The sequence below is a fragment of the Xenopus laevis genome, chromosome 1S, assembly GCF_017654675.1.
Source record: "Xenopus laevis strain J_2021 chromosome 1S, Xenopus_laevis_v10.1, whole genome shotgun sequence".
Classification (NCBI taxonomy): Eukaryota; Metazoa; Chordata; class Amphibia; order Anura; family Pipidae; genus Xenopus; species Xenopus laevis.
The window spans coordinates 176,442,035-176,455,051 of NC_054372.1; the positions used below are offsets into that span (position 1 = coordinate 176,442,035).

Consider the following 13,017-nt stretch of genomic DNA (forward strand, 5'->3'; position numbering starts at 1 on the left):
GCCCCTTCAGTTATTGCTATAAATTATTAGCTAGAAGCAAAACCATACATCAGTTCAGATGGTGCCACGTCACACATTACCTCCTGTGTAGGGTTTCCAGTTGTAGTACTTTCCGCGGAAAGGCATGTTATCAAAGTCTGCACATTGCTTTTCTCTGAAGTCCCGCGACCCAGAAAGACATGGCTGACAAAAAAAGGGAACATTTTTTTTAAATTTATTTAGTATGTTGTTGGCTCAAAGAAAAAAGAAATTGTATTAAGCTGAAAACACTATGGTGAAATTGTCACAACTGCATCTGTAATTTCATGCAGTCATAACGGCAATACATGACAAATAATAACAGGGAAATGTTGCATAATTCTGATGTTCGCAGAGTCCTATTACCACATAGTGAAATGGACCACAGACAAAACTGTGCTTTTTGTGAATACTAGAAAAGCATAATATAATGGTCATATAAACAACTTTAAGTGTATCCCTCATTGCTCTACAGCATTAATCTCCAAGCATGTCAAGGATCACTTTATTATTAATCCATCTGGTATCTCCTTATAAACATACATTTAAAAAAAGGAATCTCTCAAAGATAAACACACTTTTAGAATCACAGTTGCAGTTTTGCTTCCCCAGCTGTTCCTTGGTTTGCGGTGAAACCTACATTACATTACCCTCCTGCTAGGAAGCCATACAGTTGAGTTGTGCAACATAATGAAGCCCATCTGACAAAATGGAATATATTTATGGTTTTTTATGAGGAATGTGGGAAGGGGAATACGTTTATGCACAAAACTTCAGAATGGACCAATTACTACAGAGCAAGAAAAAGGGCTACATGGACATGAATGATAAGTTGGATGGGTGATCTACTTAAAGAGGTGTGACTCACAGTATGGACATACATTGGACTGCTTTAATAAATGGGGCTCAGGGGCCCATCATCAGGCTATTCATCTGCTCTAATATTTGACTGAATCATCATTTAGAATTAGCAGACCCTCATTGTAATCAGTTAGCAAAGTGGAAGACTAAATTATTTATTGCATATCAAGGTGCCCTGAAGAGGAGACTAATTTGAATCTGCATTAGTAAACCACCTATAAGTTGACCCACATGAGAATTTGCTGCCACCTGCTACTATGATGGAATTCTCAAGAAAACATGGCATTGCATCTGAGAAATGCTATGCAAAGCAAAAAGAGACAGAACAGCCAAAACGTCTGCCTGGACCAGAAATTTGTCAAGTTTAACAGAACAATCATTTTTAAAATCCCCCGAAATCAAAAACAGTGTGTATTTCTAGTCTACAACTAACCTGAAGGCAAATAATACCAGGAACATATAATAAGTTGCTCATTTATTAATAAGCTAATGTTTATTTTTTATACATATGTATTAAAGAGTACAGTTAAGAAAATTCTTATATTTATGAATAAGAATCATAAAAACTCCTGCCAATTGAAAGAAAATAAGAGTGTCATCCCCAAAAAACATGGGCCTTCGAAAGATGAACGCACCATTTGAAGAGTCAACATTGTGGGTCCCCTCTAGTGTGCATGCACAAATTATCTTTGGCTACGGTAAATGACATGGAAGTTGCTCCACAATAGTAGAACTTGTTAAGAGTTAGAGAGTTCCTGGAGACAGCATGCAGTGAGGACACAAATGCCTGACCCACTGGGAACATGAACATTAGAGAAGCAGAGGGGTACATATATAACAAATGGACATTTGTTATTATCTTTGAATTTTAAATATATATAAGTAAAAGAAAATGTAAAACATATTCAATGCTCTAGGCAAGAGCCGAAATGTTGATACTTCCACGATCTAATAAAGTATATTTCAAAGTTCCCGGCTCTTGATAAAGGCACAATACTGGCATGATTTAATAAAGTATATTTTTAAAGGAGACCCATGAGTGCACTGACAATTTGTCATGAATTGAGCAGCACAAATTTAAGAAATTGGTACATTTGAGGATTTCAATATAGTACAAATATATGTATCTGTCTTTATAATATTACATATTATACAATATTTCATGAAATGTTTTAATTGAGTAGACTGGCCAGCCACTACTTGCTATTACTGTTTAATAGAAGGATATTATTCACTGATAACTTCAGTTCAATGGGCCCATTTACTTAGCTCGAGTGAAGGAATAGAAGAAAAAATACTTTGAATTTCGAATGGTCGAATATGGCTACTTCGACCATCGAAAAGGCTACTTCGACCTTCAACTACAGCTTCGAATCAAACTAAAAATCGTTCGACCATTCGATAGTCGAAGTACTGTCTCCTTAAAAAATACTTCAAGACCCCTAGTTCACCACCTAAAACCTACCGAGGCCAATGTTAGCCTATGGGGAAGGTCCCCATAGGCTTCCTAACAATTTTCTGATCGAAGGAAATAGCGCTAAATCCTTCGACTTCGATATTCGAAGCCGAAGGATTTAGCGCTATTCCTACGATCAAAGTATTCGAAGTCGAAGGATTTACATTCGGCAGTCGAATATCGAGGGTTAATTAACCCTCGATATTCGACCCTATGTAAATCTGCCCCCATGTGTGCATTACTATCATGATCACCTGTGGATGAAAATTGATTATAGTTTTCAGTTGAGACACATTGCCTTGTTATTATTTTTATTATTTTTGAAATAGCTGTAAAAGATTTTACGTAGAATGTTTTGTATTTGTTTCTACTGTAGATAGAGAGTGCAGTATAAATACAAATAGCTATTTAAAAATGTATATTTTGGCTGAACTTTCTATTTTATTAATACATCTTCCACCAGAAATACTAATATACATATGCATAAAGAATAAACATACATACAGTATTTACATAAATATAACCTTGGGCAAAACTAACACAGAAACAGCAAAAACACAGGCCCAACATGGAAGATAATACTTATTTTATGAAATCAATAGAACTGCCGTTTACAGACTAAACGTTAAATTATTACGATCGCTTCGTGCAGCTCTATCTGTACTGGAGGATATGACAAAATATAATACCTATTCAAATACTTTCATAATTATAGGCTATTTTTATTCAGTTTCCTACCACAGCATGTGAAGGCCATAGAGCTTGGAAGGTAAAGCAAGAATTCCTCCCTTCATCCTACTGCACATTTTAAAAATATGAAAACAAAAGAAAAGCCAAGTGGCGCCTGAATGTTGGTGAATTACAACAGACACTTTTAAAAAGCTTTATGTATGTATTCTATTGGTAAACTTCCTATTCTATGATTTAGCAAAATGAAAATACGTTTACCAGTATAATTTATAATCTGTATATGTAACTTTTTACCAATAAAAAAACATATATCCTGCTATTGATGCAGGGTGTTATGTAGAATAAATGCCCAACTCACCCCGAAACATAATTTGTTTTCATGTGAAAAGCTTGAAATTTATTTTAATCATTATTGTAGTTGCTATTTATGCTATATTGAGAGTTAGGGGATTAGGAAAACTTCCTGTCTAGTGTCCCCGTCTTTGATAATAATATTTTAGTAGAGTATTAAGTGACTATTGCTTCAAGTGGCTAATAGAAATTTTGGTTTACATACTATTATCCATAATGCTCGGGACCTCGGGTTTTCCAGATAATGGATCTTACCATAATTTGGACCTTCATACCTTAAGTCTACTAGAAAATCATGTCAACATTAAATAAATCCAATAGGTTGGTTTTGCCTCCAATAAATAAATTATATCTTAGTTTGGATCAAGTACAAGGTATTGTTTTATTATTACAGAGAAAAAGGTAATCATTTTTAAAAATTTGGATTATTTGATTATAATGGAGTCTATGGCCTTTCCGTAGTTCAGAACTTTCTGGATAACGGGTTTCCAGATAATGAATCCCATACCTGCATTCTATTTTAGTCTTCAAAAATAGCATTTTTTTAAATGGCATTTTTGGTGTCATATCCTCATACCACTCTGCATTTATATAAGCTTGGCAAAATGATTTTCATTTTTACTTTTGGTATCACAGCATGTTGAATGACCACTGTTCTTTTGGCATTTCTTATTAACTAGGATGTGTGGGTTTTGACACTCTCCGGAGCTACATGCCAAAGGAGGTATCATCAGACCAGATTTCTGTTACACATTCAGTCTGTGATCCCACAGTTATATATCTGTTCTAGGCACTTTTTCCTTTTGTCTGACAATGAGTGAGGAAATGAGAGATCTTATGATATATGAGGATGCATTGCTGCAGGCACTAATGAGTAAAATGTTAAGCCAGGTAAGGATTTTTTGCCAGTGTATATTTTGCTCTCAAAAAACGTTGCCACGAAAAATGGGCATTTACTTAAGAAAATTTAGCAAATTTCCAATGAAGCAAAAAATTAGGTATCTGCTCATCACTAGCAGTCACTAAAAGCCCATTTTAGGGCAATGGCACACTGTGATTCCAAATTGAATATCAAGCAACGAAACAACTGGAATTGCTCCCAATTTATTGCAATATCAATTACCTGGACTTGTGGGTGCACTTGCGGTTCAGGCAATAGTTTAAAGTTATGTGTTCCCTTCCCTAAGTGAAATAGCTTAGATAATCTAGAATTAGAATATTAGTCTGTAGCGTGTATGTTATGGGAAGAATGGATCAGATACCATGGGCACAGATATTTTGGAAAAAAAAGTTGGATACCCATAAACAGAAGGACCTGATATATCACTAGTGATGTCCCTGCATACACACTGTGATGAGTCGATTGTCAAGCACCTAATTCCTTTATCTGAAACATGCATTAAAGGAGAAGGAAAGGTTCAAGCCAGTTTATTGCCAACAGATTAGCCACAATAGTGCAAGTTAGAACACTATTTTTATTCTGCAGAATGCTTTACCATACCAGAGTAAACAGCTCTAGACACTGTCTCTGTTTGTTTAGGATAGAAGCTGCCATTTAAGCTTGGTGTGACATCACTTCCTGCCTGAGTCTCTCCCTGCTCACATGCAGCTCTGAGCTCAGATTACAGCAGGGATGGGAGGGGGAGAGGAACAAACTGAGCATGCTCAAGCCCTGCCCAGGAGGTTTATGCTGAAAACAGGAAGTCTGATACAGAAGCCCATGTGTACACAATAAAAGGAAAGAAATGCTGTGTTTCTTTTGACAGAGGACTCAGAGCAGCATTACTTTGAGGGTTTACTGATGTATTTATATAGACCTTTCTGATAAAGCTTACTTACTTTTAACCTTTACTTCTCCTTTAAATGGATGGATTACTCAGGTGTCAAATAAGTGCTGCCAAGGAAATCATGACAGGTTTTCAATTACAGTTGGTCACACTCTGGTTGGGCACCCTTGTCATTTCCATACTGAAGATGGGGCATATTAGTGCACCCATGCATACCTTATGATCAGCTCTATTGTTAACTCCAAATAGAGACTTTCCACATTGGTTCAAAGTAGGACTGTAATTAGCACCTTGATAACAGACATAAATAGAGGGCATTTCTGACACCTGTTGGGTGAAAGTGAGCACCACAAATTCCAGAGAGTGGAAGAATTTTATAATTGTAGTGTACTAAAGAACAGCATAGCAGCAGTTTGTATCCTGGGAACAGCAGTTAATAATACGTTTGCATTGACACACTTCAAAGTCAGGTTTAGAGAAATGTGCCTTACCAATAAGTCTCTCTTTACAAGAATGCACAGCTTTGCAAAACACAAAAGCCAGGGCCTGGAGGAGTGAGGCAAGGGAGTGTTTAGGAAAGCACATACTACTTATCCAAAGCTTACAAAAAGTCAGTCCTCAAAAGAAAAATGAACTTTGAAAGATGTTTTTCCTTTGTTTATGAGAAGATGAATGAGCAAGGAGTTATATCTTTTAGATTATTGGAAGGAGGATAAATGCTGACAGCATGGCGTAATGCTTTCAGAAAACAGCACTTCTAAGCAGCACATTTCTCATGCCCATGCTGACATATTCTCAGTTTGTTATTGCAAGCGTTACTCAAACACAGTTGTGCTTGCCAACAAGTTGGTGTAAATGGCTCAGCATCTCTCCGTATAACAACAAGAACATTTCTTCAGTTTTGCTAGCTATAACCTAAAAGGATGACTTCACCTACCGTAGAACCCAAATTTTACATCTCTGTTTTTACGCTTTTCTGGATTATTCATGGTCTCACTCTCCATTCCATTCTTCCTGGATTTTACAGTTCCCTGAATTTTACATGGATTTTGTTTGACTCTTTGAAAAATGTAAACGGGAGTTCTACTTTTTTTTAACAAGCCAATACATTATAAGGGTATGAGTACCTGAGCTCAATGAAACATTTATTTGCTTTTATATTCTTTTCTTTCTTGGGGCAAGTAAAGCTAAGAAGAATATTTGTTTATTTTGCTGGAAAGATGGCATAGGGTTGCAATGCCAAATTCCACAACCAGCAGCTTTGTTCCTTTTTAAAGGAACAATACCTCCAGCAATAAATACTTTAACCAACAGATAGTTTATATCATATTAAGTGGCCTATTGAAGTTACCAAACTTAAATATAGAGATAAGTAAATATTGTCCTTTTACATTTTTTCCCTTGAGCCCCATTTCATGATATTCTCTGAATTGCCTCAGAGATCACCTGAACTTTGTCCATTAATTAGGGATGCACCAAATCCACTTTTTTGGATTCGGCCAAACCCCCAAATCATTTGTGAAAGATTCGGGCGAATACCGAACCGAATCCTAATTTGCATATACAAATCAGTGAGGGGGTGGGAAAAAGAGTGCCGTGGCTAAAACATTTTTCCCCCCCTTGTTTTGTGAAGAAAAGTCCCATGATTTTAAGGATTCGAATTCGGTTTGGCCAGGCACAAGGAGTCCGAATCCTGCTGAAAATGGCTGAATCCTGGCCGAATACTGAACCGAATCCTGGATTCAGTGCATCCCTACAATTAATTGGCTTAGGTGACAAAACATGTATATGTGCCCTTGGTTAGTTTGTGTGCACTGTGAATCGTACGGTCCCACCGGGCAGCCCTTAGTTCTTAAAATTGCAATTTTCTATTAAGAATTACCCAATGGCACACACTACTAAAAAAGCATATTTTTGTAACATTGGATTAGATATGTAATTGCCCTTGTAATGGTCATCTGTGTGTTGGGTGCTTCTCAACGAGCCGCAGACTCCGTGCCAGAGTGCAAAGATTCCAAGTAAAGGAAAATTTTCTCCTTTTTGTGACAATGATTTATTTAGATGAAGCAGAGTTTTACATATGAGATGTTCTTTGCAATATATTTTAATAGTGAGCTACATTGCTCAGTGGTATCGTTTTCCTTTAATTAAAGCAAACTATGATTTCTTCCAGTTACCTCTGGTGAACCCCGTATCCTTCTTTGCACATATAACAGGACAGCATACCACACATACTTTCCATAAGAGAAGTAACCAATTATGCAAAAGGGCTTTGACAGAGGAGCATGAATATTATGGTAGATTTGTACAGGAGTGGGTTATCCAGAAAACTCTGAATTATGAAAAGGCTGTCTCCCATAGACTCCATCTTATCCATATAATCCAAATTTTTAAAAAATGATTTCCATTATTCTCTGTAATAATAAAACAGTACCTTGTACATGATCCAAATGAAGATATAATTAATCCTGATTAGAAGCAAAACAAGTCCATTGGGTTTCTTTAACATTTACATGATTTGCTGAGATTTTAGGTATGAAGATCCAAAATACAGAAAGATAGGTTATCTGAAAAACCCCTCCCGAGCATTCCGGATAACAGGTCCCATACCTGTATCCATAAACCAGAGAAACAGGCAGCAACAAGTGGAAAGGCTGGGCTTATAATATAAGGGGAGTATTTATTAACATTGGAGACATCTCCTGTGATACTGATGTTATACTTAGATAATATCAGCATGCAACAGAACCAATAGCTCCTTTCTTGTTTACTTACATCTGTGTTGCAAGAACGGTACCGCTTTCTTTCTCCAAGGCAATATTTTCCTCCACCTGAAGGTCTAAAAAAAAGCACTCTGATTTTACTACTGCATTGCATTCATTTTAACACAAGACTTTTCCCTAAGATGCATAACAAGACACATGGAAAAGTACTTAACATCTTACTTGATCTCTTCTACAGCTATAGTGACCAATAGACAAGATATCTGAAAGAGTAACATTATAGTGCATGAGTTGACTTGAATTGTCAGATGTATATTATGCTCACTGGTGTGAGAACTGTTATACAAAGTAACAGCGCGTAGAAAACAGACCTTTATTTATTAGCTGTGGCTGCAGAACTAGTCTTACCTATAGCCATGTACATAGACATACACTGTAGGACTGGTGAAGGTCTATGGAGGAAGAATAATCCAGTTCTCTGGAAGCCCATTGTCACATCCTGCCTGGAATTGAACTGGGGACCTGCTGTATTCTGTGCAGCCTACTTGCCACTGTTCTATCTGAGCAGGCAGGAGGATGCTTAGTTCATGCTTTGGTCACCTTTATTTTCCCGGTAGGCATCATGAATTCACCTGTGGTCAATTGACCACAGGTGTTCTGAGTTTGCCATCAGCATGGCTATAAAAACCCCTGCTCTGCACTCTAACATTGCCTGTTGTAGGTCAAGCTTGCCTTTTCCTCAGTGATGATCTCCTGTTTCTGATTCCTGCTCCTGAATTCTGCTTTTGTGATTTTCTGGTTCTGACCCCAGCCTGTTCCTGACCTAGCATTTGCATCACACCTCAGTGTTTGATTTTCTGGTTCTGACCTGGCCTACCTGACTATGATTATTCTGTCTCTATTGGCTCCTTCCCTTCTGTACGTTTGGCTCCCTTGCTTGCCCCGTGGAAGTTGCTGGATTCTCGTGAGGTAAGACCTGGCAGCACCTGAGTAGCTGAGGGCCAGGCCTGAGGCCAAAGGTGGCTGTTATAAGCACAAAATCACACCGGAATCCAGTGACTTCCCCAGGGGTTTGGGTTCGCCACACATGATCCATTGATGCATATTTAAATGACCATGGCTGGAGGGAAAGAATGCTGTAAATACTGATCAATAACAGGAACTATTCAGTATCACTGTATTTGCTACATCACATATGTAACTTAAAATAGATAAATATGAAAATTTCATAAACATTCAATATTTAAATACAAAAGTGAAGCAATTGGGATAGCTTTGAAATTTCCCAGCAGTTCATATGTGGTTTCCAGCACAAATAAACTTTATTTCACTAGACAACATGAGCTTTCAAACAGTGATATTTTTTTCATGTGTGGTAGGCCAATTACCCAACATACCATGTATTCTTGTTTATTCAAACTAGCATAGGAAGGGCTCATTGAGCAGTCATAAATGTGTTTGCTGACACCCCACACACTTACCATACTGGTGCTTGGTGTGGGTTGAAGAAGGCACATCTTTTATGTGGATACAGTGAGTCGACACTCATGCAGGAAATAGAGGTACTCAGACACAATAATCTGCAGAGCATTCCTAACACATTTCAGATGAAAACCCCTGCCATAGAGGGTTCTTGCACATGTGTGCCACCATTTTGCATATGCGGATCACCTCCGTTTTAATAAATGTAAGGATGATGTCATATAAACAAGTCTATGGAACTCGGTGGGCTTTGCTTGGCCATATCTGAAAAGTGGGCCTCTAGCTGGGCAGCCCTACAAGCTAGGATAGGGATCCCCAACCTTTTGAACCCTTGAGCAACATTCAGAAGTAAAAGGAGTTTGGGAGCAACACTAGCATGAACTTTTTTTGGGGTGCCAAATAAGTGCTGTTATTGGCCATTTGGTAGCCCCTATGTGGATTGTCAACCTACATTAAGGCTCTGTTTGGCAGTACATCTGGATTTTATGAAACTAAAACGTGCTTCCAGGCCTGGAATTCAAAAATAAGCACCTGCTTTGAGGCCACTGGGAGCAACATCCAAGGGGATGGAGAGCAACATTTTGCTCACAAGCTACTGGTTGGGGATCACTGAGCTAGGATGTACCAGATCTTTGCTTCATTGGTATGCAGAGAAATAATAGTGCTATCAATACAAACCTATGTATTTATATACAATGTATGATGTACCAAACAATAACTTCTAAAGTTCGAACATAATAATTCTCTCTCTCTTGTGCAGTGGTTATGTACAATTACATGCACAATATGCAATCAGCTGCACTACTTATTATTTTATAACCCTAGATTTGGAAGCCATGAAGCAAATGTCCAAGGGAGGTACAGGAGAGGAAACACACAACATAATTATGAATATAAACATTTTTTGCAGTTATCTAAAAAACACATTTGCAAATAATAACAAATGGTACTTTTTGTTGACTCTGGCTTACTTTAGCTACTTACGCTGGACTGTCACAGTGTCTTATAGATGAGGACACACCCCCACCACAAGTCCTAGTGCACTCGCCCCATAATGACCACGGCCCCCAGTCTCCATCTATGCTCTTTGGCCAGGTTCCAAAAGCCACACAATCTCCCTGATAGCACCACTGCAAATGACAGAAAACAGAAACGGAGCTTATAAGAAGAAAGTATGATACACTATGTACATGAATATACCAGTGATAAAAAAAAAACAAGATCATATTGAAACCCCTTATAAAACAAAAAGAAAGCATATCTTTTGTTTATTGTAAATAATGAATACAAGTGAAAATTTCACTAATCATCAGCAAAAAATGAAGAGTCTGTAACTGGTAATTCTGCTAAACAGGTGATCTGGTCAATACTTAAGTCTGGGGGCCCATAGCAAGTTCCCTCCTGTTCTCTATCACCTTATTCCAAGAATTGTCACATGTATGCACTTTATTGACTAAATACACTTTTTAATCCTACTGATCATTATCAAATATAGTCTTCTCTTTGGCCATCAGATTGACTTTATTACAAAAGGCCAGTACGATTTAATAAAAGATAAACTTCTCAGGGACGTATATATAATGGGATCATAAAGGTTATTAATGCACAATATAGATTTATTATGTACAGCCAGAGAAACATCAGTTTTGACATCTGCCAGTCCTAAGGCGCATCCCATGGTCCAAGAACAAACAATGTTCTAGGTCAGAAGACTGTCGAGTCTGATCACAAGTGAGGTCACACGAAGCAGCCTTTGTGCCACTATACTTATGTACATTTCTTAATTACACATATTTAATAAATTGTAATTGTTTATGTATATTATAGCTAAGACATTGTGGCTACACAGAGCTAATCCTTAAAGGAGAACTAAAGCTTATCTAAAGAAGTAGCTAGAAATGTTGTACATTATGTTTTGGGCTTCTGTACCAGCCTAAGGCAATCACAGCCCTTTAGCAGTAAAGATCTGTGTCTCCAAAGATGCCCCAGTAGCTCCCCATCTTCTTTTCTGCTGATTTACTGCACATGCTCTGTGCTGCTGTAACTTACTGAGCTTATGGACAGATGCACAATATACTGAATATACATCATATAAATATTGAAATATAAGACTAGTAAATAATTTAGATAAAATGCCAGCACATTTAGCATCATAATTTAATAATCAGCCCTGTAACATCAGTTATTGTGACAGGACAACCACATTTTCTGCTTGATAATTTGTGACAACATCTAAGCTTAGCTTCTCAACAGCAGCTCAGAGCCCACTGAGCATGTGAGTGTCACAGACACTTTCCAAGATGGTGACCCCCTGTGACAAGTTTGAAGTCCTGGATCATTGCTGCTATTGACAAGCTGAAACTTTAGGCTGGTGCAATAAATGAGTATATAAAATATGGCATTTCATACCATATTCATTTTTAGGGTTTAGTTCTCCTTTAACAAGACAATCACTGATATGATTATCACTCATACCATTGATAAAACTGCCTACTACAGAACAGAAAAATGCAGACAAAGAAGCATCTTGTGTAGAAAATCAAATTCTCGTTCGCAGTTCTCACTCATATATGCTTTATTGAAAATTTACAGAAAAACAACACCACAATTAATAGAAATTTAAATAATCATTTAATCGTGTGAGTCATTAAATACCTAGGAAATGGAATACAAATCCTCTGTAACATCTGGTCACAAAAGTGGTTTTGCTATTGATCAGAAAAGAAAACATCCTGATTGCAAAGCTCTGAGCAGTTTAGTTTTAAAGACTAAGAAAGGTGTGTGTGTACAAATATATTAAGTCTATGCTAGAATCATAGCCTGATCTTCTTCTGCTGTAGGGTGGGTCTATAAAGTTCTCCTTGTAATTCAACTCACTGCTAAAGTGAGAGAATCAGCCACTTGATTGTCTTTTGAGTTTTCTTCGGTTGCCAAATAGATGTTGAAATAAGAGAGCCCTTCCATGTCTTCCTAACAAACCCATTCTGAAAAGAAAGATGTCTCAAGAACTGACGAGATTGATGCACAAAACAAGAATAGGCTTTCCAGGTTGCATACTGTAGGCAGAACAACTTCTACTCAATTACTTATGTTCAAATTGAATTACGTCAATTTACAGGGTTCACAGTGAAGCAATCGGTGGAAGACAAGTGGAGAGTTCGGGTGAAAGCTGGTCAGTGGGATCATAGCCAGATTCCCAGATGAAGCAACTAAAAAATGCTAGGAAGAGAAAAGCTAGCATTCAGATGACTGGGAACAAAGTTAAGAAAGGCAGAAGAAGCAGCATTGAATAAAGACAGAGAAAGCTATTACCAAAGGACATATTAAAATTAGGATGTACAGTAATTAATATGGAGGGGTTTCTTTCTTTCTCTCTCTCTATATATACAGAGACACCCAATAGGAATTTGTCTTGAACATGTACTGCTAAGAATTTTATGTAACGATAAAATTAACTGTGACCATCAATTGTTTAATCAGGTTTAGGTGACATTTGGTTTTAAAAATAATATGAGATGATACATGAAAAATTAGAAATCAGTTAACTTTTTAATTAATTATATTAAATGATTGCATTTGGTTTTGCCTGCGTTATTCCCTTTCCTACTACTTTGGTAGAAATAAAAGTTATGTTTTAATTTGCATACAT

At 37.2% G+C, this 13,017-nt stretch overlaps 1 protein-coding gene across 2 annotated transcripts in view; it reads right to left on the reverse strand.

Moving 5' to 3' along the window:
* Positions 1 to 13,017, reverse strand: part of adamts6.S (ADAM metallopeptidase with thrombospondin type 1 motif 6 S homeolog) — a 169,695-nt gene that overhangs the window by 45,856 nt on the left and 110,822 nt on the right. For both annotated transcript variants that reach the window (XM_041580554.1, XM_018241541.2), the window contains exons 13-15: positions 10,353 to 10,498; positions 7,939 to 8,002; positions 81 to 183 (exon numbers count right to left, since the gene is read on the reverse strand). In XM_041580554.1, the coding sequence (XP_041436488.1) occupies positions 81 to 183; positions 7,939 to 8,002; positions 10,353 to 10,498 (313 nt within the window). The remainder of the gene's footprint in view (positions 1 to 80; positions 184 to 7,938; positions 8,003 to 10,352; positions 10,499 to 13,017) is intronic.